Below are 25617 nucleotides of genomic sequence, written 5' to 3'. Positions count from 1 at the left end.
ATTAGCAGCATTGGGATTTCTTATCTACGATTAGCAGCATGTGAGAATATATGTCCAATGCGGATATATTCATTTAGAAAAACTCATCTATTTTGTGGATCTTTCAAATGTTGTACCACCACACCCATGTTCGAGGAATGAGTATCGAACATGGGTTTTGTAACTAGATTTGTTCATGGATCAAGTCAGGTCTGATTGTAACTAAAAGATTTTATACATTGTCCAAAGGTTGACTTTTGAACAAGTTTTGTAATAACAAGGGATAGGGTAAAGGTGTTGCAAATGTCAAAATTCGAATTTCATAATTGTTTGTAGCTCTCAATTTGAGATTTTAGAATAAGCATAGTTTATTTCCTCTAACGGGATGAGACACTACATCTTTTAAACTATGCTTAGAATTTGAATCTTTAACATTACAAATATTATCTCATAATGAATCTTTGCACAATTCAATCGTATTTCAAAACAAAATTAAGTTAGGACCTAACATAGGTGAATCATACCAATCCATATTAGTAAAACAGTATTTCCAAAGCTCACTTGTGTCACTACCTCCCTTGCTTTCATCCATTTTTGCCTTCAGTACCTTGCAACCATTGTTCTAATTTAGCCTCTTTGTCAGCCTTGAAATCTTCATAGTTTTCAGGCAAGAATGATAATTTTTGATGCGGAGGTTCGATGTCGTCTTTGGTTTCTTCCATTTTGTCTTCTTCGTTGACTTCATCAGCCATTTGACTCGATACAGGTAGCTCATCAGCTTCTGTATCTGGAATTGTACTGGTGCTGGTAGATGCAACCGATAACGGTGGATCTGGTTGCAGAGGCGGCTTATGGGGTTCGGTTTCCACCTGTTCCTTGGAATCAATTTGCGACCACTTAAGATTGCTTGCTTTTTGTTTTGCGGACTTGATTACAGTCGAAAAATAAGTACTGCCACCAAACTGTGCATTTCCGGAACCGGGACCCCATGACATTGGTCCCCAAGAGTTTGTTCTTCCCATCTGAAAGCTTGAAGCAGAACTTTGGATCAAACCTCTCTTTGGTTGTTTTGCGGACATTAATGTTAACGAACTCTTAATGTCTTTAATCATCTCATCTGCAATTGGGAAACCGCATTCCTTCATCGATCTCACCATGGTGATAGAATCTTCCAAGTCCTCAGTGTGTAATGTTGCTTCATGAGACTTCTCTACAACATGATCACGGAGATGGACTACATTTGGAATGGCATTCTCGGTGTGCTGTTGAATGTAGAAAAGTCCAACTGATGGTTCATTCGCTGCGAACTTGATCATATCTGCTAGGGATTCAGTTATCTTCACAAAGCCATCTACGGCGGAGAAACCATTCATCTTGTTGAAGGTGAATGGCGGTTCATCACTGAAGTTTTTCAAAAATCACAAATTGAAATGCATGTCAAGAAAGGGATGTTTTAAAAGAGAAAAACTAGGCTATCTGATCATGTCTAATATTAATATCCAACACATACCGAACATATATACGAGTATGATCCTCTGAATGAAGAAACTTAGAAAAACTCAAATCGTGTCGGATACATACCATATTTGACACTCATCCAAATTTCGTATAACAACAACAACAACAACAACAAAACACAATTCTCATATGTATGGGGTAAGGGGGAGGTAGGGTAGTAGGCTGCCCCCAACGCCAGGTTGAGAATAGCTTCCGTGAAAGACCTCCGGCAGTCAGAAAATTAAAAATATAGATAAAATGCAATGCATGTATAAATAATTACATAAATACATAGCTAAACAGTATTCATATGCAGTCATTAATATCATATGTGCTTCTGTAATGGGGAGTAATCCCTGCAAAATAATCCCTGCGAAAGAGTCTCTGCATATAGACAGAAACCTAAGACCCGGCTAAAATTAACAGAGGAAACATGATGAGAATGATACACATGAGACAACGATAGCAAGCCCAGTTCTAATCTTTCATAAATACCAATAACAGAAAAGTATAAAAAAGTAAAAGTCAAGGAAATAACTACAAATGCATTTAAAAGAAGACAAAGATGATACACCCTATAGATGTGACCCACACTACTCGACTACCCTAGTCTTAAGCCTCCATAATTTCCTATCATAGGTCATGTCTTCGGTAAGGCCTAAATCCCTCAAATCAGATCTCAAGCAGTCATCCCACTTCCGCCTTGGTCGTCCTTTCCTTCTGGCACCGTCGACTGTAATCGACTCTACCCTCCTGACCGCATCCGACGGTAGTCGCCTAAGGACGTGCCCAAACCACCGTAGTCTTCCCTCCCTCATTTTTTCGGAAACAGACATCACCCCTAAGGACATCCTAATAGCAGAGTTTGTCGTCATATCCCACAGAGTCCTACCACATGTCCATCGAAGCATTCTCATTTCTGCGGCCTCTATCCTCCTTACGTGATCCTTCTTGGGTGCCCAACATTCTGATCCATACAACAGTGCTGGTCTTATTGTCATTCTATAAAATTTTCCCTTAAGTTTTAGAGGCACCTTCTTGTCACACAAAACTCCAGTAGCAGCCCTCCACTTTAGCCATCCCGCATTTATACGGTGTGTAACGTCATCATCTACACCTCATCTTTATGTATCATAGACCCTAAGTACTTGAAACAATCCTTTGAGGGAAGAACGTGTCCTTCTATGCATACTTCTACATTTTCATCATTTTGGTTCCCACTGAAGTTTGAACATAAATACTCTGTCTTTTCAATATTGATCCTTAAACCTTTTTCTTCCAAAGCAGTCTTCCAGGTAGCCAGTCTGCTATTCAACTCAGATTTTGTTTCAGCCACTAAGACAATGTCGTCAGCGAAAAGTGATGTAAACAGAAACAGTTAGAAAAAAGTTGATCCCAAATTTGCACAATAATCATCACCACACACCTTATTCATTTAACCCTAGAACCCTAATCCCCAAACCTAATTTTGACCACAAAGTGCAGAATTTGATTTCTCAAAAGGCCCATCACTAAGCTCCTGTGGCTTCTGACTCTATGAACAAACCTTCAAATTATATCAAATCATTTCCACATAATATTTCCAGGATAATTCAATGAATTCTAGGGTTCATTTTCTTAGTAAAAGAAGAAAAATCAAATAATCAAGCACAAATATCTGCAATTTAACCAAAACAAAAACAACCCATTGAACTACAGAGACAAAAGATTTAAAAAAATCATTATAATATATACCCAAATTAAAACATCAGAAAATAACAATATCCCAGAAATCAAAACTTTAATTTCTTCAATTAAAAAGAAGGAAATTTACTTACCAGACAAAACGATTAGAAGAAAAAAAAGGAACAATCTTCAGGTTTTGATCAAAAGGAGAAAGATTAAAGTTTCAAGCTTGGAGAGTAAAGCCTCTTCTTTTTAATTATGTTATCTCTGTCCCTTACCAGTGGAGCTCTGTTGGAATTTATTTATTTTTCTTTTACTGTATAAATCCACAACGTTGTCTGAAATGAAATGAACTAACGGCATGTAAAGACATAGTTAATACATATTTTAGTCCCTGAATTTGATTATAGCCTATAGGTATCTAATTATAATTTTATTTTTTATACTAATTTATTATCTAATTAATCGAATTATGTTATTTAATTTTAATTATTAATAATTCATCAAGTGATTTTAATAATAATATAAAATGTCTAAAAAGCTTGAATTATAACAGTTATGTTTGTAGAATTATATACATTGTCAATAATTAAGAAATATTTATCTTGTAATCACCTCATATTATTCATATAAATATAATTAATTAATTAAATTTTTATATTAATATTGTCGCAACCGTCTTTCGGTTGGGCCCCGGAATTGGGCTTCGACTTAGGAAAATGGATTGGAGTCGCCACCGACCACTTTAAAACGAACTTAGGTGGGTCGGACACCATCTTACCTGATCTGCGTTGTACCAGAAATGTGTCGGGTTTGGGAGTCGGTTACGGTCAAGGAAGGATTAGCACCCTTGAACCGCCCTTTCGGTACTACGTAATTTGTCGGCTGTCTTAATTATGAAAATTTAAACTTTAAATTAAAATTTAAAAGCATTCAATTTAAATTATTTACCTTTGATCAGTTGGAATTTATCTACAAAGTTAAAAATGTTGGAGAAAATAAATAAATAAATAATAAATCAAAAGAAAGAGAAATTAATTTTTTTTAAAAAAAAAGCAAAATAAAGTAGAAATAGATAAACAAATAAAACAAATCAAATAAATGATATGGATTTAATAACACTAATTATCCATATAAAAACTGATTAATTAATTCACAAATTATAAAAAAAATATTACTCAATTGCGGAAATTAACCAGATCAATTAACACCTCAATTACCTCAATCAACACCGTAATCGTTACAACAATCATCTCAAACCATGGAATCTTAATCACATTAATTAATCAATTAAAAGCCACTTTCATTCCAAATTAACCAACCATGCACTAAAAGAATTAAGCAACGATTTTAGGCAAATTTGATTTGATAAGGAGAATCAATATTTTAATTATATTAATTCATGCCATAAAAAAACAAAGCCTTCGCATGGGAACTAATTAAGTCACATTCACTCCAAGCAAATTAGTCATGAACGGAAAAACATTAAGCCATGATTATTTAGGGCATAATTAATTAAATCAAGCCTAAATTAGGGACCTAATCGAGGCCACTCTACAGTGGAAAGATATAATTCATAGTTTACCCAAAGAAGCAAAAACATTGAATATAACTAAGAACTAAACCCTGATTTCATTTTATTCATTTTTCATTTTGGCAGCCTCCACTCTCTCAAAGTTCTCTATGATCTTCGGCCAGAACTAAAAACAACCATCATAAAATGGCATCGTCCGTCGTCACCGACCACCGCCGGCGGTGACTGCCCCAAAATCCAACTTTAAAACGTTTTTAAGCTCTGAGTGCAAATCCGAGGTTAGTTTTCAAATAAATCACACAAATACGTGTAAATCTACAAACGAAAAATTTCAACTTTTACCTTCTTCAAGCTACAAAATCATCCGTCGAACGCTGGTTTGCTTTGAGTTTTGATGTCTCGGTATTCCTTTCTCCAGATTAAAGAAAAAAAAAACTCTCTTTTCTTCTTGTTGATTCACGATCATATATTTTCTTTTTTCCAGAATTTTTGTGTGTTCTAGGTTTACTCTCTGTTGATACTCCTGATTTTCGTGTGCGATTTTCTCTTGATGCTTGTGTTCTTTCCTCTCTGAAAAAAGGCCCTCTTTTCGTATGTAACGGATGTATTTCCCTCTAATCATTCCCCCCTTTTCTTGTGATGTTTCATGCATATTTATAATGTTTAGAAGCCTTGTTCCGTTTGATTTTAGACTTCTAACGATGCCAAACTACTTGCTTGTTTGTTGGTGATATTGGTGTCGAGAAATCCGCTGCATGGGTTGTTGGATGCGTGAGGGGTCGTCGGCGGGAGATACGGCTCTTGAGGAGAGGCGACTGACCACTTCGCAACAACCCCTAATCTGTTCAGGTCTTAAATCGGGTCGGTCGAGCTTTGGACCCGATTCGCGGGTCTATTTGGCAGCTGAGCTATTGGGTCCCCAAGATGTCATCGGGTTGGATTACCCTTGTAATGAAATTGGCTTTGAGCCTGCTGCTTGTACTGTTGGACCTATAAAAGGAAAAAAAATATAAAATAAGTATAATATATTAATAATAAAAATGAAATATTAATATATTAATATATTAAGTCAGACGAAAATTAGTGTCCACAGCTGCCCCTCTTTGTCATTTTTCGTGGAACGAAAAATAGGACAAAGACAAAATAGGACAAAGACAAAGACAAAAAAAACAAATTTTCGTTCGTCGTAGAAGTTGACAAAGTTGAAATTGGCTCTGAAATTGAGAAGTTTTTGTTGACAACCAGCGGTCCCTTCGTCGTGAAGTTGAACTTGCGTTGTCTTGAGTCCAATATCATTCGCTGGGAATTTGAAATTGGCTCTGAAATTGGGAAGTTGTTTATTGACAACCAGCGGTCCCTTCGTCGTGAAGTTGAACTTGCGTTGTCATGAGTCCAATATCCTTCGCTGTGAAGTTGAAATTGGCTCTGAAATTGAGAAGTTGTTTGTTGACAACCAGCGGTCCCTTCGTCGTGAAGTTGAACTTGCGTTGTCTGGAGTCCAATATCCTTCGCTGTGAAGTTGAAATTGGCTCTGAAATTGGGAAATTGTTTATTGACAACCATCGGTCCTTCGTCGTGAAGTTGAACTTGCGTTGTCTGGAGTCCAATATTCTTCGTTGTGAAGTTGAAATTGGCTCTGAAATTGGGAAGTCGTTTGTTGACAACCAGCGGTCCCTTCGCCGTGAAGTTGAACTTGCGTTGTCTGGAGTCCAATATCCTTCGTTGTGAAGTTGAAATTGGCTCTGAAATTGAGAAGTTGTTTGTTGACAACCAGCGGTCCCTTCGTCGTGAAGTTGAACTTGCGTTGTCTTGAGTCCAATATCATTCACTGGGAATTTGAAATTGGCTCTAAAATTGGGAAGTTGTTTATTGACAGCCAGCGGTCCCTTCGTCGTGAAGTTGAACTTGCGTTGTCAGGAGTCCAATATCCTTCGCTGTGAAGTTGAAATTGGCTCTGAAATTGAGAAGTTGTTTGTTGACAACCAGCGGTCCCTTCGTCGTAAAGTTGAACTTGCGTTGTCTGGAGTCCAATATCCTTCGCTGTGAAGTTGAAATTGGCTCTGAAATTGGGAAATTGTTTATTGACAACCAGCGGTCCCTTCGTCGTGAAGTTGAACTTGAGTTGTCTGGAGTCCAATATTCTTCGTTGTGAAGTTGAAATTGGCTCTGAAATTGGGAAGTTGTTTATTGACAACCAGCGGTCCCTTCGTCGTGAAGTTGAACTTGCGTTCTCGAGCAAATTGTGTTGTTTCGAGAGAAACTTTCAATCTGTCGAGTTGGTCGAAGTGTAGCTTCTTGATGCTGAGTTAAGCAACCAACATCAATCTTTAATGGTGCTTTTGAATCGAGTATCCTTCGTCTTGAAGTTGAAACTTGACTCTAAAAGCTGCAAAAATTATGTATGTGGGAAAAAATGATGCTCTAAAATGTATGCATAAGATGCATATAACATGAATTGGTTTATATTTTATCTCTGAAAAGGCCTGGTAATTCGCATTAGGATTGAATCCCCAAAGATGCCCAAAAAAATGCCCCAATATTTCATGTTGAATCTTCAAAGATGCCCTAAATGTTCCTTATTTCTTGCTTCAGCATTGATTCTGAGCATGAGTTTTGTGTCTAAGAGTCACATGTCATTTACCAAGATCCACTCTAGAGAGAATGTCTTGTTTGAAAAAAATGTTTTTCTTTCTCTTTTAATATCAATTAAAAGAGTTCCAAAAAATGTTTAATCCCAAGTTTTAAAAATATTGCCCCTTTCACAGTTTTATAATTGAGACGAATCATAAAACTAGAGTTCATTGGATATCAAAGAATTAATTACAATGTTAATTCTTCAATAAATTATAGCTATTTGACAAGTGTCAAGATCAAAGCTATCTTTGGGAGATGGTCAAGTAAGGAAAGGATAAAAAGTCTCAGGTCATTGTGTTTGGTCAAAGGTTTTGCATTTGATGTTCAAAGGTTTGGTATTTGATGCTCAAAGGATTGATGTGGTAGCTTGCATGCTTCTCTACTAGAAGTGTTCTCTGACTCCCAACCTTCGTTGTTACACTCGGATTGTGCGATGCCTTATCAAGGAATTTGTGTGATCGCCTCAGTTGCACAATTTTTATATTCGAGCCGCCTTTTCAGGTTTTCAACTCGAATACTCCTTTGGTTTCAAGACGTTATTCAGGATTTACGTCTTGAACCCCCTTTTGTTATTTTTCTCTACCATGCATTAATTACATTGTTTTTTACAAACAAAGATTAATCCTGATGGGCAGGATGAAATCTGAAGATAGTCTCTTCTGTTTAGAAATCCATGTATGATTAGAAGGGACTTTTAAGGCACGTAATGTAGGCCAGGGTTTTTGGTTATGAAAGAAAATGATAAATAGGCCCAAACAAGTGTTTCAGGGTGTTGAACCAAGGATCAATTCATTCTGATGCCTTCAATCATGTCTTGCTCAATTTGGATTTGCTCATATGTGTTTCTCTAGATTTTCTCTGGATGTTCCATGATCTTCGAGTGAAGTGATTCAGAGATTCGAGAATGACTGTGCTTGATCAATCTCATAGTTTGAAGCTTGATGTGCCATTTGTCTTTAAGGAATCTTTGCATGTGCTTTTTTGTCCTTTTTTCTTTTTTCTTTTTGTTCTTTCTTTTTTCTTCTGTTTTCTTTTTTTTTTGCTTATTTTCTTTTTTCTTTTTTTCCTTTTTGTTCTGATTGAATCTTCGCACTTGGCATTTGGTTCACCTTTCGGTATCTCATCTGAATCAATGCCTTCACTCATGCGAGCAGATTTTCTCCACCTGGCCCCTAATGTGGAGGGTGATCCTTGGTTAGGGTTGAATCAGAAGAAAAACACTATAGGCTCAAAAGGGGACACAAGGGATATATATTTTCTCTTGTTGTGAAGGGATAAAGAAATAAAGCCGTTCATCATTTCATATATGGAAGTCCTCACAGAAGAGGTATCCCCAAGGGGATAGGTTTTTAGGATTAATTTCATTCACATGAAAACAATGTAGTTAATGCGTGAGAGAATTATTTCGAATGAATTGTTTTTTCTGCTCCTTGCTCCCAACATATCTCAATGTTCAGGCTCCCGACGAGATGCCCCAAATTGTGTCTTAGAAGAATGCTCATGTTCAAATGAACAACTCAATGCCTTGGGTTTTAATGGTAAAAAAGGGTTAATTTTGAGTCTAAAAAAAGACAGTGGTGTGATCTTATTGACTCAAAGAAAGATATGGGTGTATCAAAAAGATAAATGTAATGTTCAAGAATTTCAAAAGGAGGTAATGTCAAAATTTGGTTTTTTTTGGTAATGACCATGAGTTATTTTGGGTAAAGAATCGAGGTATTTTATTTTGGGGTTTGAGACATGATAAGAAAGGTCTAATCTTGTCACATGTCAAAAATCTATAATTCTTGAAGAATTAAAAGAATCCTTAATTCATTTAATATTCGAAGAACTAAAGATTAAAGCTCGTTCCATTGCTCCACTTTAGAAAGTAGCATAAATTCAATCGTTTAAAATATTAAGCAAACATGAAAGATCAAAGATGTTTTCTCTAAGTGCAAATGGTATATGCCATGCCCCCTTCTTCGGCAAGCGCCTTACAGTTTTCAGAGGAATGTTTGGGTCTTCTTATGTGGTAACAGCTAAGAGCTTCAACATCGTAAACCTTAGGATATGGGGACTCTTTTCTCAGATCATCCCGGCAGGCTTAGTCATACAACCAACTGATCGGGCTCACACTGTACTGATTTCAGTTTTTTTCCTTTTGATGTTACAATCTTGCTTCCATGTGGTGTCATGTGGTTAAAACCACTTCATTGAATCCTCCATGAAGAAATTTAATGTTTATGAAAATACTTTAAAATGAAATGTAGATGTAAAATGCAAAAATGCATGAAATGTTCGAGGCATTGATCCGAAAACGTGTCTGTTATTATAAATAATCTTTATTTGGACAAAAGTGTTTTATCTTTTAAGAGACAATAAACATATTTAAAGGTACATCCGGACTAAATCCTCTAGACCCCAAAACAAGTTGACTAGTCTTCTGTCTTCGTTTGTCACACCGGTCGAATACCCTGCCGAACCGCTCCGGCTTTTCTGGCTAAACCGTGCAAGTGACGAACTGTTTTTCGTACTTGTTCCAAAAGTATCGAATGACTGCATCTCTGGCTTTCATCCTTTGCTGAATCAGAAACTCCATTGAAATCCTCCATCAAATGGATTATCCGAAGTTCCTTTGCTTGTTTCTTGAATTTGTCGACAATGACTTCCAATTCAGCTATCGTTTTGCCATCTTGTTCTTCTTGTCTTTGAATGGACTCTCGAGATTAGTAACCTTTTTCTTGTCTTGCCCCTGCCACCTTTGTCAACCCATTTTTGAAAAGTTAACTTTTGATGTACTTGATTGTGGGCACCACGTCTTCTTGATAGAATGTGACACATAGTTGCCTTGCAGATTGTCCTCCTTTTCTTTTTGAGTCTTTTCTTACCATAGTCGGACCCCTACGTTCTTATCTCTTGTATTACAACCCCTTTGTCCATTAATGCAAATTATTTATGGTTAACGAACATGTTTTTTGGGGATCAACACCTCTTTTGAAATGATGCAAATGGTGAAAATAAAATAAAAGAGAACAAAAAAGGAAAAAAAAAGTTAGTGAGGTGAAAATAATAAAAACGATAAAAATGAAGTTCTACCCCACATGATATCTACCCCACATGCTTATTATTCCTACCCGGACATGATCTCTATCCCACATGCTAAACAAATCCTAACCGCATATTTGTCTAGTTCGCATGCTTTGAACAAAAGGTAAAACATGAAATAATTCAAGCAGTCTAGGGTTTGGAATGAGTTTTGGGGTAGACTCTAATTCTTCAAAGTCTCCCAGTTTAGGTTCTAAAAAACGGTACCCGAGTTCTCCTTGCTGGTGCCCCCTTGGGCTTGCCAGACCCTTAGTCCTAAACCCATCACAGGCTTGTATGGACTAAGTTGAACTCGAGAGGAAACATTCCCTTATGCCCACACGGAGAATAAATTCACACGAAGGCATAAGGTATATGTATCCCGAAGGCTACTTGCTAGGCCCGCACGGTGAATAAATTCACACGAAGGCGTCGCTTTCACCCCCACTTAAATAGGGTTTGGAGCTCGGGTATAGAGCCTTTAGATGAACAACAAGTTTGGGAAGCTGAAATCATTAGAAAACGGTCAGTACAACTATTTACTCGAAAAATAAAATCAAAGATAAATAATTGAAATCGAATAAATAAATTAAAATTTAAACTTGTAATTTTCGCTAAAAAGGACAACCAGAAATTAATTTCGGCCTGACTCACTTACCTGTCCCCAGTGGAGTCGCCAAGCTGTCACAACCGTCTTTCGGTTGGGCCCCGGAATTGGGCTTCGACTTAGGAAAATGGATTGGAGTCGCCACCGACCACTTTAAAACGAACTTAGGTGGGTCGGACACCATCTTACCTGATCTGCGTTGTACCAGAAATGTGTCGGGTTCGGGAGTCGGTTACGGTCAAGGAAGGATTAGCACCCTTGAACCGCCCTTTCGGTACTACGTAATTTGTCGGCTGTCTTAATTATGAAAATTTAAACTTTAAATTAAAATTTAAAAGCATTCAATTCAAATTATTTACCTTTGATCAGTAGGAATTTATCTACAAAGTTAAAAATGTTGGAGAAAATAAATAAATAAATAATAAATCAAAAGAAAGAGAAATTAATTTTTTTTTAAAAAAAAGCAAAATAAAGTATAAATAGATAAACAATTAAAACAAATCAAATAAATGATATGGATTTAATAACACTAATTATCCATATAAAAACTGATTAATTAATTCACAAATTATAAAAAAAATATTACTCAATTGCGGAAATTAACCAGATCAATTAACACCTCAATTACCTCAATCAACACCGTAATCGTTACAACAATCATCTCAAACCATGGAATCTTAATCACATTAATTAATCAATTAAAAGCCACTTTCATTCCAAATTAACCAACCATGCACTAAAAGAATTAAGCAACGATTTTAGGCAAATTTGATTTGATAAGGAGAATCAATATTTTAATTATATTAATTCATGCCATAAAAAAACAAAGCCTTCGCATGGGAACTAATTAAGCCACATTCACTCCAAGCAAATTAGTCATGAACGGAAAAACATTAAGCCATGATTATTTAGGGCATAATTAATTAAATCAAGCCTAAATTAGGGACCTAATCGAGGCCACTCTACAGTGGAAAGATATAATTCATAGTTTACCCAAAGAAGCAAAAACATTGAATATAACTAAGAACTAAACCCTGATTTTATTTTATTCATTTTTCATTTTGGCAGCCTCCACTCTCTCAAAGTTCTCTATGATCTTCGGCCAGAACTAAAAACAACCATCATAAAATGGCATCGTCCGTCGTCACCGACCACCGCCGGCGGTGACTGCCCCAAAATCCAACTTTAAAACGTTTTTAAGCTCTGAGTGCAAATCCGAGGTTAGTTTTCAAATAAATCACACAAATACGTGTAAATCTACAAACGAAAAATTTCAACTTTTACCTTCTTCAAGCTACAAAATCATCCGTCGAACGCTGGTTTGCTTTGAGTTTTGATGTCTCGGTATTCCTTTCTCCAGATTAAAGAAAAAAAAAAACTCTCTTTTCTTCTTGTTGATTCACGATCATATATTTTCTTTTTTCCAGAATTTTTGTGTGTTCTAGGTTTACTCTCTGTTGATACTCCTGATTTTCGTGTGCGATTTTCTCTTGATGCTTGTGTTCTTTCCTCTCTGAAAAAAGGCCCTCTTTTCGTATGTAACGGATGTATTTCCCTCTAATCATTCCCCCCTTTTCTTGTGATGTTTCATGCATATTTATAATGTTTAGAAGCCTTGTTCCGTTTGATTTTAGACTTCTAACGATGCCAAACTACTTGCTTGTTTGTTGGTGATATTGGTGTCGAGAAATCTGCTGCATGGGTCGTTGGATGCGTGAGGGGTCGTCGGCGGGAGATGCGGCTCTTGAGGAGATGCGACTGACCACTTCGCAACAACCCCTAATCTGTTCAGGTCTTAAATCGGGTCGGTCGAGCTTTGGACCCGATTCGCGGGTCTATTTGGCAGCTGAGCTATTGGGTCCCCAAGATGTCATCGGGTTGGATTACCCTTGTAATGAAATTGGCTTTGAGCCTGCTGCTTGTACTGTTGGACCTATAAAAGGAAAAAAAATATAAAATAAGTATAATATATTAATAATAAAAATGAAATATTAATATATTAATATATTAAGTCAGACGAAAATTAGTGTCCACAAATATTATTAAACTAATTAACATAAAATTTAAAGCAACTCTTTTACTGACATTTTTATCTGTTAACAAATAAATATCTAATTGATATTCACCACTCTCACTCTAAACTAATAGCATTCTTAAGAAACTTTTTAATATAAAATATGTATAAAATTTATTTGTATAATTTATCTATTTTAATATTGAGTAATTATAATATAGTATTTATTTAGAATTTTCATAATATATTGATAATATATGATTTACGGATACAATTGCTAGAATATAAATCTTTTAAGGAAAACAACATTCAATAATTATTAATGAAACCCCTTAATAAGTTTATTTTAAATTTTATAAATATATATATATATATATTATTAATTACTGAAAATTTATTAAATTTTCAAATTAATCTTTTATATTATTACAAGGAAAAAAGCTTATTAGGATTAGAAAATAAACAAAACAACCACCTTTATATAATTTATCTATTTTAATATTAAATCATTATAAGGTAAATATTTATTTAGAAATTTTTTAATCAATTGATAATATATGCTTTATAAACACAAATACTCGGATTTAAATCCTTTTAGATATCTATATTAATTACTGAAGATTAATACATTTTCAAATTAATCTTTTATGTTATTATAAGAAAAAAGTTTATTAGGGTTAGAAAATGAAACAAAACAACCACCTTTATATAATTTATCTATTTTAATATCGAATGATTATAATATAATATTTATTTAAAAATTTCTTAAACAATTAATAATGTATGCTTTATAGACATAATTATTCAAATTTAAATCATTTAAGGAATACAACCTTCATTTAACTAATGAAGCTCCTTATAAGTTTATTTTAAATTTTATCAATATATATATTATTAATTACTGAAAATTTAATAAAATTTCAAATTAATCTTTTATGTTATTATAAGGAAAAAAAGTTAATTAGGGTTAGAAAATGAAACAAAACAACCACCTTTGAGGGACTCTTAAAAAATACCATAACTTGGTGGCTCGAGTACCCCCAATAGTTGAATTGCGGCAAGTGGGGAGCTCCATCACATTAAGAACCCTATATACATGGACGCTTCGGATACCCTCGTCACCAAAATCATTTCTTCGCCGCCGCAGCAGCAGGAACCTGACCCTAAAAAGCTCAAAATGTCTACCACCAACACGTCTGACGACGAAGACGCCGTCGCCACGACAACCGACACCAAAAAACGGAGATACAAACGCCGCAAAATCGCCATGTTCTTTGCCTACTGCGGTGTCGGTTATCAAGGAATGCAAAAAAACCCAGGAGCCAAAACCATCGAAGGTGACCTCGAAGAAGCACTGTTACAATGCGGCGCTGTCCCCGAGCAAGATCGTGGTAACCCAAAACATTACGACTGGGCTCGATCGGCCCGAACCGATAAGGGCGTTAGCGCCGTGGGCCAAGTCATTTCTGGGCGGTTCTACATAGACCCGCCTGGCCTCGTTGAGCGCCTTAATCAAATACTTCCGACCCAGATTCGGATATTCGGGTATAAGCGTGCGACGGCATCTTTTAATGCAAAGAAGTTTTGTGATCGACGGCGGTATGTTTATCTTATCCCTATTTTTGCTCTTGATCCTTGTTGTCATCGAGATAGGGAAAGTGTTATGGCTACTGTAGGGTCCGGTAATGAGCTTGTTAAGTGCTTGGAATGTTCTGAAAGAGGTCGTAAAGTCATAGGTGTTATGGGCAAGCGTAGTTTTGAAACTAAGTCGACTGTAGTTCAGTCCGGCATTTCATCGAACAGTGAAGATGCAGAAAATGCAACCAAGGAAGATAACCTCATGTCCGATCTTAAAGTGGAAGTTACTGAAATGGATGATTCTGGGGTTGAGGAAGATAAGGTTTATGTAGTCAAGTCGACAGTAGTTCAATCTGACATTTCATCGAACATTGCAGATGCAGAAAACGCAATTATGGGAGATAAACTAACATCTGAGCTGAAGGAGGAGGTTACTGAAATGGATGATTCTGGGGTAGTGGGAAATGAAGTTATTGCAGCCAAGTCGACTATTGTTCAGCCTGACATTTCGTCGAACATTGGAGATGGTGAAAATACAATTAAGGAAGATAACCTGACTTCTGAACTGAATGAGGAAGTTGCCGAAATGGATGATTCTGGGTTTGTGGAAGATAAAGTTGATGTAGAAAAGAAAGAGGAAAGAAAGTTATGTTACGGTGAGGAAGAGAAGGAGAGGTTCAATAAAATATTGAATCACTATGTTGGGTCTCACAACTTCCATAACTTCACTACAAGGATGAAAGCTGAAGATCCTGCTGCACATCGATATATTGTTTCATTTCATGCGAACAAAGTTGTTACCGTGGAGGGCATTGATTTTGTCAAGTGTGAGGTTGTGGGTCAGAGCTTCATGCTTCATCAGATCCGAAAGATGATTGGTATGGCAGTTGCTGTCATGAGGAATTGCGCTCCCGAGTCTCTGATTGAAACTGCATTGCGAAAGTAAGTACCTGTCTCTCATTGCATTGCTATGCCATCCGGATTTGGGATGCTTGTTGAATTGGTATGTGTTTAGCATGATATACTCGATATTTCCTCCATAAGTGTTAAACATAGATACTTTAGAGAAAACGAGAGTCCGGATAATATAGATTATGGTTGTAAATGAATTTTCGTTTGAGGCCAATATATATCTTAATGAATTTCAGGGATGTACACATCAACGTACCGACTGCACCTGAGGTTGGTTTGTACTTGGATGAGTGCCTGTTTTCGTCTTATAACCAAAAATGGAAAGATAGTCATGCAGAATTGTCTATGAAAGCATATGAAGAAGAGGCAGAGGAATTCAAAATGAAGTTTATATACTCTCATATCGCCTCCACGGAGCGTGAGGAAGGAACCGTTGGCCTATGGTTGCATTCTCTAAACCACAGAAACAATCCCGATTTACGGGCCTGCAGCGGAGACACAATCGAAGAGAAGAAGAGTTCAAAGGTTGATGACGGTGCAGATACCATTGAAGAGAAAAGTAACATGGGGGAGAAAAGCGGAGACATACAGAGTGTGAGAGAGTAGAATCTTTACGATACGCATAGTCTCGATGAAAATCTAACTATTTTACATAATTTTTATCAAGTTATAGTTGAATGATGTTTCTGTTTCATTTGGAACTCGGTGTTTTGATTTTTTTAACTACCAACGTTTAGCGAGATCAGGTTTAAATTTGGAGATTTTCCGATCATAATTACAAGGCTGTTAAGTGTTTTGGAAGGACATGGCATAGATTCATGACATGCTGCTAACATTTGGATGGTTTTTCTGGTTTCTGGACAGCCACCCAATGAGCCGACTTGGTTTCGAGGGCACACTTTTGGTTTTTGTCGACCGCCCGTAATCCGGGTCTGTATTTTCTTCACTTGCGATCATCCATAGCAGCTTTTCAACTGAGTTACTGGACAAGTACACTTCTACCATTCTTCACCTTGCTTGGCACTTATAGTGTATACGAGAGAGAGCTATCTTTATGAAGAGAGAGGTATTTAGGATTTTGGGTGTTAGTATTGGAGATGAATATATAATTAACACGATCATGATCGGGTTTTTTCATATATTTAGAGAACCCTAAGAGTTTATATTTTTCATAATGTGTCGGACGTTAGTACTTCATAGAAGAAAAAAGTTACTCCAATTTTATCACCCATTCATTCTGCAACAGTTGTAAAAGTCGTCAACACATGAAGATGACCTTAACAATTAGGGGACGTTTGGATGGGGGAATGTGGGATTCTCCCGGGAATGGAATCCACATTTCCCCGTTTGGTTTGGCCGGGAATGTCATTCCCGGTAATGTTTTATTACCAATAGTGGATTTTTTGGGGTATATTATCGGGAATGTCATTACCTCCCTTCCCTTAGGTATTGTAACATTACCGGCGTTTTGAACTAAAATGCCCTTAAATTTTTATTTTTTTTCAAAATATCATTATTCTGTCATTGAATAATAAAAATTCTACGAAGGTTAAATTACAAATTTATCCTTAAATTATTTTAGATTTACAAAAAAAATCTATAATTAAAATTTTATATGAAGTTCAGGGGTTAAAATAAAATTTTACCCTTTCATTAAACATTTTTTTATATTTTTAATTTTGTAAAAAATTATATAAATATTATGAATTTAATTTTTTAAAGAAAATATATAAATATTTTACAACTTGTAACATTATACAAATATATAATAAGGACAATTTGGTCAAATATACATTCCAATAATCTTTTATTCATTTAACCAAACACAGTAATCTTACATTCGTGCTAAACCAACCAAACACAAAATACAACATTCCCAGTAATCCTATTCTCTGGTAATCTTTTATTCCCACTGGTAATCCTACATTCCGTAAACCAAACGCACCATTAGGGTAAAATTTATTCTAAATCCTAAAACAATGTTCTCGCATCAATATTTCTCTAATTTTTTAGAGAGAAAAAACGCAACAGAACCCTAAAAAAACGTATAATAATTGAGCCTAAATTATTTATTTCCTTCACATTGGCATGATTGAGAATTGGACTTTAGGTTATCGGCCGAAATTGAGGAAAGATATAATTGGGTCCACTTGACAACCCAAGAAAGGTTGTTTTTACCACCAACTACTTTTAGGGTGCGTTTGGTTCACGGAATGTAAGATTATCAGCGGGAATAAAAGATTATCAGTTAATAGGATTACTGGGAATGTTGTATTTTGTGTTTGGTTGGTTTAGCAAGAATGTAAGATTACCGTATTTGGTTAAAGGAATAAAAGATTATTGGAATGTATATTTGACCAAATTATCCTTATTATATATTTGTATAATATTACAAATTGTAAAATATTTATATATTTTCTTTAAAAAATTAAATTCATAATATTTATATAATTTTTTTTACAAAATTAAAAATATAAAAAAGATTTAATGAAAGGGTAAAAAAAATTAACCCATGAACTTCACATAAAATTTTAATTATATGTATTTTTTTGTAAATTTAAAATAATTTAAGGATAAATTTGTAATTTAACCTTCGTAGAATTTTTATTATTCAATGACAGAAAAATGATATTTTTGAAAAAAAAATAAAAATTTAAGGTATTTTAGTCCAAAACGCCGGTAATGTTACAATACCTAAGGGAAGGGAGGTAATGACATTCCTGATAATATACCCCAAAAAATCTACTATTGGTAATAAAACATTACCGGGAATGAGATTCTCGGCCAACCAAACATGGGAATGTGGGATTCACATCCCATGGGAATCCACAATCCTTGAACCAAACACCCCCTTAGGGGCGTTTGGATGGGGGAATGTGAGATTCCCTGGGAATTGAATCCACATTATCCCGTTTGGTTTGGCAAGGAATGTTATTTTCGGTAATGTTTTATTACTAATAGTGGATTTTTTGGAGTATATTACCGGGAATGTCATTACCTCCCTTTCCTTAGGTATTGTTGGATTACTGGCGTTTTAGACTAAAATGCCCTTAATTTTTTATTTTTTTCAAAAATATTATTCTTCTGTCATTGAATAATAAAAATTCTACAAAGGTTAAATTACAAATTTATCCTTAAATTATTTTAGATTTACAAAAAAAATCTATAATTAAAATTTTATATGAAGTTCAGGGGTTAAAATAAAATTTTACCCTTTCATTAAACATTTTTTATATTTTTAATTTTGTAAAAGAATTATATAAATATTATGAATTTAATTTTTTAAAGAAAATATATAAATACTTTATAACTTGTAATATTATACAAATATATAATTAGAATAATTTGGTCAAATATACATTTAAATAATCTTTTATTCCTTTAACCAAACACGGTAATCTTACATTCCTGCTAAATCAACCAAACTCAAAATACAACATTCTAAGTAATCTTATTCCCTGATAATCTTACATTCCCACTGATAATATTTAATTCCGTTAATTAAAGTCACCCTTAGTGGTCTATGATTGGATCCTTTTTACCCCGAAAAGGAAAACCCCATCACAATCTCCATCTTCACTCAATGCCATGCACTTCTCCACCGAAACTTTTAACAATCAAGTAAAAGGAGCCATAAGACCTCCGATATATATGAACATAAGCTAAAATTAAATCATGTCAAAAAGGTATAAGTTACTTAGTTTCGAAATTATACAAACCGAGTCTTAATTTTCCAATTTTTTTTGGTCAAATTACATTATAGATCACTTTTAATTTTGAAACTAGGTGGATTAAGCTGTGACCCGTATTTTTTTTCATTTAAATACTTCTTAAATCCTATCAATTTCAGAATTAAACGAATTATAACATGACGTCCTAGTTTTTAATTAAAAATTAAACCAGTACTCTCATTTTATTACTACTTATATTTATCTCTAAAATTTCATCGTAATTATATCCATGTACTTTTACTTGATATGAGTCTCATACCATAACCAATCCTTTCTTAGCAACTAAAGTGACAATAACAGTCTAGTAATTTTCCAACAAGGAGACATGTGCCTGTGCCTGTGCATGTGCAAAGTGTACACTACCATGATAAAACGATTAGCCAAACAAAAATCAATAAAAAGAGATGGAGTAGATATTATGAAAAAGTGCAAAGAAAATGGGATGCTACCGACTTTGATGTGGGCCCCATATCAGCCGCCCTTATGAATTCCAAATCAACCAACTCAATCTGTATAATCAATTAAATAATTTTTATATTAAAGATAATGATTAATTAATGAACTAAACTTTTTACTTATCTCAATGATATGATTAAGATGTTAAAATCTAAACCCGCATTTCTTCTTGCTCAACTATGGACGATATATGGAATTACAATTCACGTTCAAAGACTCAATATCCAGAAACTTGAAATAGAAATTGACAATGTTGAAATTGTAAAAATAGTTAATAAAATATCGAACGTTTTATAGGGTCAACCATGAAAGTCGAGAAATTAAATTTAGATTGATCAATAGAGTTCAGAATAACATCGCTAATACTTTTAACTAAGATGAGCCGTGACAAACCATTCAGAGGAACTTGGCTCCATACACCTCCTATGGCAATACTTGATATAATCCAACAAGAAGCCAGCCCTCTTACGTAATGTATCTACATGTTCTTTGCTTAAAAATAAAAATTCAATTATACGTTTTTAACAAAATTGATTTTATAAATTGATTTTAAAAAAAACTAACTAAATGAGAGAACATTTTCTTTCATTTCTTATCTTAATAATCATTGATTCCTTTTCTAGTGTGAATTTATACTACAATAATAATAATGGCAGAGCACCTTGGTTGGTGATCGAATGCAATAACAGAATAATTAGAAAAGACCAAAACATTGAAACCATTGATCGGGATGGTGGGGGCGGTGGTGCTCCACTCCCGAATATCATTCCGAAGAAGTTGCCATCACTGTCGGACCCGCCATTGCCAGTGTTGGTTGTGCCGGAGTACCCCGGAGAAGAAAAGCTCCCAGTCTCTTCCCTGTGAAAACAATTCAACATCGATAAACAAAGGTATGCATCAGATCTTTAAAGGGCGTGTCCTCGTAGTATTTGGATATAGATATTTTAGGAAAAATGAAGAATTGGAACAACGAAAAGGTAGAAGTGCATGACAGAAGCAAAGAGGGTCCACCTAGTTGTCCATATGGTCAAGCATCATACAGTAGTGCCCACACTGTCACTGTAACACATTTAAAACTAACCCACCCTACACATCTTTGCTAGCTGGAAACATCAACTTACTCACCTAAGATCAACTCTCTCCCTTTACAACTCTTCTTTATACTCGAAAACTCTCAATATCCGATAATCATACCAGTTCTTATACCAACTTTTTATATTTTCAAAGATACTTCTTGAAGTACATTGACATCGAATTTTTTATCCCTCAATCCGCATAGAGGCACTTTTGACCAAAAATGAGAAGTTAGGTTAATGTGTTCCAGAAAAAAAAATGAATAATTTATCCAACGTTAAGAGTTTTTTTTATCATTTATGGCTAGCGTGAATGGGTAACAACCTATGTGGTTAGTGAAGGCAAAAAAGACACGGGTTCCAATGGGAATCAAATGGCGAAGAAGAAAACAAAGAATGAAAGGGATACAGCCTTTGAAAAGGGAAATGAGTACCATAAAAAGAGGGACGACCTTCCCCATGCAAAGGCACACGGATTTGGACAACTGAGTATGTAATAAAGCTATGTGATTCGTTGAATGCTAGTCCTATACTCTCACAATTGGATTCACCAAACACACGCGCCATAGTGTAACTTAAATTAACACAAAGGTAGTTAAAAGTGACAGGTAATTCGGTTCAAATGGGCAAAACGATTAGTATTTTATTCAAATGGAGATTCTGATTACGATTATTTTACGATTAGTAACTTAAAAGTGACAGGTAATTCGGTTCAAATGGGCAAAAGGATTAGTATTTTATTCAAATGGAGATTCTGATTACCTGGATTCACCAAAAACGCCAGCCTTTGAAGTGAGCTGTTCAACGAGGACGGCCGATTTAGGGTCCACACTGGAAGCTTTAATGTACTGAGTCATTTTGCCAGCACCAGACGGCACAAAGTACGCTCCATTTACCATTATGTCCCCATCTGTTCTCCAGTTCCAGTCTGCCCAGTCCTCGTCTGTATCCACTCGCTTCGTCACCTGTTCATATGAAAATATACTCTTAGACTCGGGGTGTTTTCGTCAAATGTCTTCCGATTTTAATTCAAGTGTCGAGTATATGTTCCTTATAAGATACCATATTGCTGGGTTATTTTCAAGTGTCCAGTCCTTTTTAGGATCATATCTCATATCGTTCATCGTAAGCAAATATCAAACACCAATACTTTTCAATTCTATGGCATGCACAGCACAACTATTCTCAGATTGCTCTTTGTGAACTATGTTAAAATAATCATTTTTATAGATAAAATATAGTCTTAATTGAAAAAATAGAGAGATATATTATTATAATTATCTTTAAATACATAAAGAAACTTATACTATAATACTCAAATCGTAAAATTTTTACTTTAAATCCGAACTCGACCAGACTATATCCTTAAAATAACCCGATCAAACTTGATTTGAATTCAAATTAAAAAAAAATCCAATTCTATAGGATCGTATCAAAACTTGTAGAGACCGGATCACATGCTAACTTTACTCGAACCCACAAATCCTACACAATCATCAACATCCACGCGCCATCGTGGAGTGTAGACAATTACACAAGAGTGCACTTGCAGAAAAAAAAAATATAAAAAGGGTTTCACGAGACACCCACCATAAACACATTCTAAACACAAGAATAAAAAAACAATTAAAAATATTGGCCCAAAATAATATTTAAAAAACCTTAAAATCTTCTAATAAACCCTCAACTTGATATTTATACCAAAACAAATAAAGGTGTATATAGAGGTAAAATAAATGTAGGGACTTGATTTGAATAAAGTAGTGAAGTTGGAGGATATATTTAGTAATTTAGCCAAAAATGAAGCTAATGGAAAATTAAGAAAACGGATACCTCTTTAGCACTGGCGTCCCCCGGCGCAGTGTAACGATTCCCTTGGCTGTTGATGGTGGGATTACCGCTACCGCCGATGGCATACATTTTCCATGATGTGAAATCATTGTTGACCACGTGTATATACCCTCTCCTACACCTCGGCATTCTTTGCACCAGTGCTTCTCCGAACACATTGAAAGCTATCGTCACTTGCATCCCTGAATCTGGCAAATACCTAAACCAAAATGCAAAAGGAATTTAGTTTTCGATTAAGAGAAACTAGATTCGATTCCAACTCTTTAGAATCAGAAAATGACATAATTAAACTCTTTAGAGTCGGGAGGACAAAACCTCAATGTGTGCCCCTCGTTTACGGTCCCTATTTAATGCAAATTTAGACGGTGTATCATGTATACAATTGAACTTTCGGTTGCTCAAATTATAACATTATATTTAGGTTTCGACTTCAATATTCATTAGGCCATCAGATTTTAACGGCACAACGAGTGAAAAGATCTTCTCATCAAAATGATGACGTGGACAAAACAATACTGTTTTGGTGCGGCCATTGATACTCTAAACGATGTCGTTTTAGGCAACAAGTGAAAAATCAATCCTATTAAAAGAAAAAAGAGTGAAATGCAAACGTTTTCAAACCGATTTTATCCCAAAAGACGATCAATGATAGATGAAGATTCATTGTCATCGGAAGGCGAAAAAGAGCATTGTCAAAAAAAAATTGTTTTAAAGTTTAGTGGCAAAAGCTATACACCCATGAAGTTTTGTGCCTAAAACATCATTTTAGACAAAACGACGTTGTTTTTCCCATGTGATCATATAGTTCGTATTTTAACAACTCAACTGAAGTCAAAATCAAAATTTAATACTATAACTGAAACAATTGAAAATTTAATAATATATACGAACACCGGCTAAAATTCAATGGTATATGATATAATTTACCCTATTTATAAATATCTAAATCTACATTATCTATTGCAAGTTGATTCGGAACTAGATCTAACTAAATGTAGAATGGCTGCAGACTAATCATGGAGTTTTCGGTTGAAATTGATTTGATTCTAGGAAAACCTGCTCTGTGTAAAAGAAAATTTGAAAATGTATGTGCATGTGTTGAAATGGAGAGTACCTGTCATCATGTCCCAAGAGCATAACTTCATCATGATGAGAAAAATAGCTATTGCTAATGGTAATCCCAGTGGAACCCATAACAGCATCAACCAATCCATCGGTGCAGTAACTCAACGAGCAATGATCCACCCAGATTTTCTGAGACCCGAAAATTGAGATCCCATCGCCGTCCGATCTACCTCTCCGCCCCACATGCGTCGGCGACGAAGAGATGTCGGTGTTCCCCGAAGGCCTACAATGGTGGACATGGATGTTATGTATGATGACATGCGAAACATACTGCAACGTCAAACACCCGTTCCCGGTTATATGAACATTGGCGCCCCGACCATCGATGGTCTTGTAAGAGTTGAAGATGAGCTCGTGTTTCAGCTTGATGACCATGTTGGTCGAGAAAACGATCCAAAGCGGCTCGTCTTGGATGACGGCGTGCCGGAGCGTGCCCGGTTTGGGGTTAACGGTGTCGTGATCGGACGAGTCGGTGACGGTGTAGATCCGACCGTCTTTCCCGCCGAGCGTGCCTCGGGCGAAGCCGATGGAGCAGTCGGCTAAGCGTTGGCGGTTGTTGTACCAATCTGGGTCGCATCTCCAGCAATCGTCGATGGGGTTTCCGGTCTGGCATTGGTCTTTTTCGTGTACGGACAAGGCTCGTTTTCTAGATAAGGATGCATTTAAGCTCCTACAAGCAAAAATAGTGAAGATTTTTAGTAAAAACAAGGGTAAAAAACAGATTTCCCCCTAGAATCCTCAAGAAACACAATATTTTGAGCTGAAAAATCCAATTGGCAAGAACAAGAAAACACTAAAAAAGGTGGGTATTTTCCCTTCTCTTTCTGTGAAGAACACACACTGGGGAGAAGCCATTGCAGGCCAAAAGCAAAGATCTTCGATATATCCAAAAACAAAACAAAAAAAGGGTAAAGATTTGGGGTTATAAAACACTAAAATGGGTGTTTGTTTCTAAAGAAAAGCCATTTGAAATGAAATTAGCTTACCATTGAACATCAAGAGCAACAGATTCAGGGTCAGGGTGCTGATGAGGGAGGGTGAGATTGAAGGCAGCTCTTGAAAATGAAGGAATTGAAGCCAAGATGCATATCCAGAGAATGCAGGTGAAAGGGAGCATCTTGGAAGTGAAATGGAGCACCACAAATGGCAAGGAAAGTTGGAATTTTCCTTCCAGTTTTGTTTATTCTGTATAAAAGGGTACTCTTGTTTATACAATATATGCAAATTGGCTTTGCTTAGCTGATTTCTGTTCAAAAGCACGAAAACACAACTTAGGAGACTGCAAATTGTTGGAAAATGTGAAGTGATTTATAGAATAAAATAAAAGGTATAACATATTAAAAGTCATTGAATTATTCTCCAATGAAAATTTTGATCATTAAACTTTCAAAAGTTATAAAATAATTATTAAATTTATTAAAATATTACAAAATATTCACTGTAATGTTAAAATAAATGTAAAATTTAGATAAATTTAATTATAATTTTGTAATAGTTCAATAAATTTTCATATATATATTTATAATCTTTTAATAAATTTAATGATCATTTTATAATTTTAAAAAGTTTGATGGTTAAAATAATTCATTTAAACCTAATTCAGTAACCTTTGTTGTACTTCACCTCAAAATAAAGAATAATTTAAGCAAAAAGTAAAAAAAAAGATCCTTTTCTTATTTACTTTTACTGTTTTGTGTAATAGGAAAAGTTTAAACTAGCAAGAAAGGAAAAGGGAAGCTAAGCAATATGCATGCGCTGGGTGACATCTAAATTTATTTATTTATTAATCAAAGGATCATGCAATGTATTTTCTATGAGGTAAACTACACGTTTAGTACTCTAATTGTTACTTTTATTCTATTTTGATCATTTAAATATTTTTTAAAATTAATTTA

At 35.2% G+C, this 25617-nt stretch overlaps 3 protein-coding genes across 3 annotated transcripts; 1 reads left to right on the top strand and 2 right to left on the bottom strand.

The window, feature by feature from the left end:
* Positions 1 to 448: 448 nt before the first annotated feature.
* LOC120217520 lies at positions 449 to 3451 on the bottom strand. The gene is made up of 3 exons (XM_039214606.1): positions 3299 to 3451; positions 1981 to 1985; positions 449 to 1385 (listed from the first exon to the last, which is right to left on the bottom strand). The coding sequence occupies exon 3, from the start codon at positions 1350 to 1352 to the stop codon at positions 564 to 566; it is 789 nt and encodes a 262-aa protein (XP_039070537.1). The 5' UTR covers positions 1353 to 1385; positions 1981 to 1985; positions 3299 to 3451; the 3' UTR covers positions 449 to 563.
* A 10569-nt stretch (positions 3452 to 14020) lies between these two features.
* Positions 14021 to 16259, top strand: LOC120217519 (tRNA pseudouridine synthase A-like). The gene is made up of 2 exons (XM_039214605.1): positions 14021 to 15516; positions 15723 to 16259. The coding sequence occupies exons 1-2, from the start codon at positions 14093 to 14095 to the stop codon at positions 16090 to 16092; spliced, it is 1794 nt and encodes a 597-aa protein (XP_039070536.1). The 5' UTR covers positions 14021 to 14092; the 3' UTR covers positions 16093 to 16259.
* Positions 16260 to 20251: 3992 nt separating this feature from the next.
* Positions 20252 to 24984, bottom strand: LOC120217517 (probable pectate lyase 13). The gene is made up of 5 exons (XM_039214602.1): positions 24709 to 24984; positions 23712 to 24392; positions 22580 to 22796; positions 21509 to 21711; positions 20252 to 20531 (listed from the first exon to the last, which is right to left on the bottom strand). The coding sequence occupies exons 1-5, from the start codon at positions 24837 to 24839 to the stop codon at positions 20309 to 20311; spliced, it is 1455 nt and encodes a 484-aa protein (XP_039070533.1). The 5' UTR covers positions 24840 to 24984; the 3' UTR covers positions 20252 to 20308.
* Positions 24985 to 25617: the final 633 nt, after the last annotated feature.

The sequence above is a fragment of the Hibiscus syriacus genome, unplaced genomic scaffold (genome assembly GCF_006381635.1).
Source record: "Hibiscus syriacus cultivar Baekdansim isolate YM2019G1 unplaced genomic scaffold, ASM638163v2 tig00110187_pilon, whole genome shotgun sequence".
NCBI classification, from domain to species: Eukaryota; Viridiplantae; Streptophyta; class Magnoliopsida; order Malvales; family Malvaceae; genus Hibiscus; species Hibiscus syriacus.
This window is presented reverse-complemented; position numbering and strand designations above follow the sequence as displayed.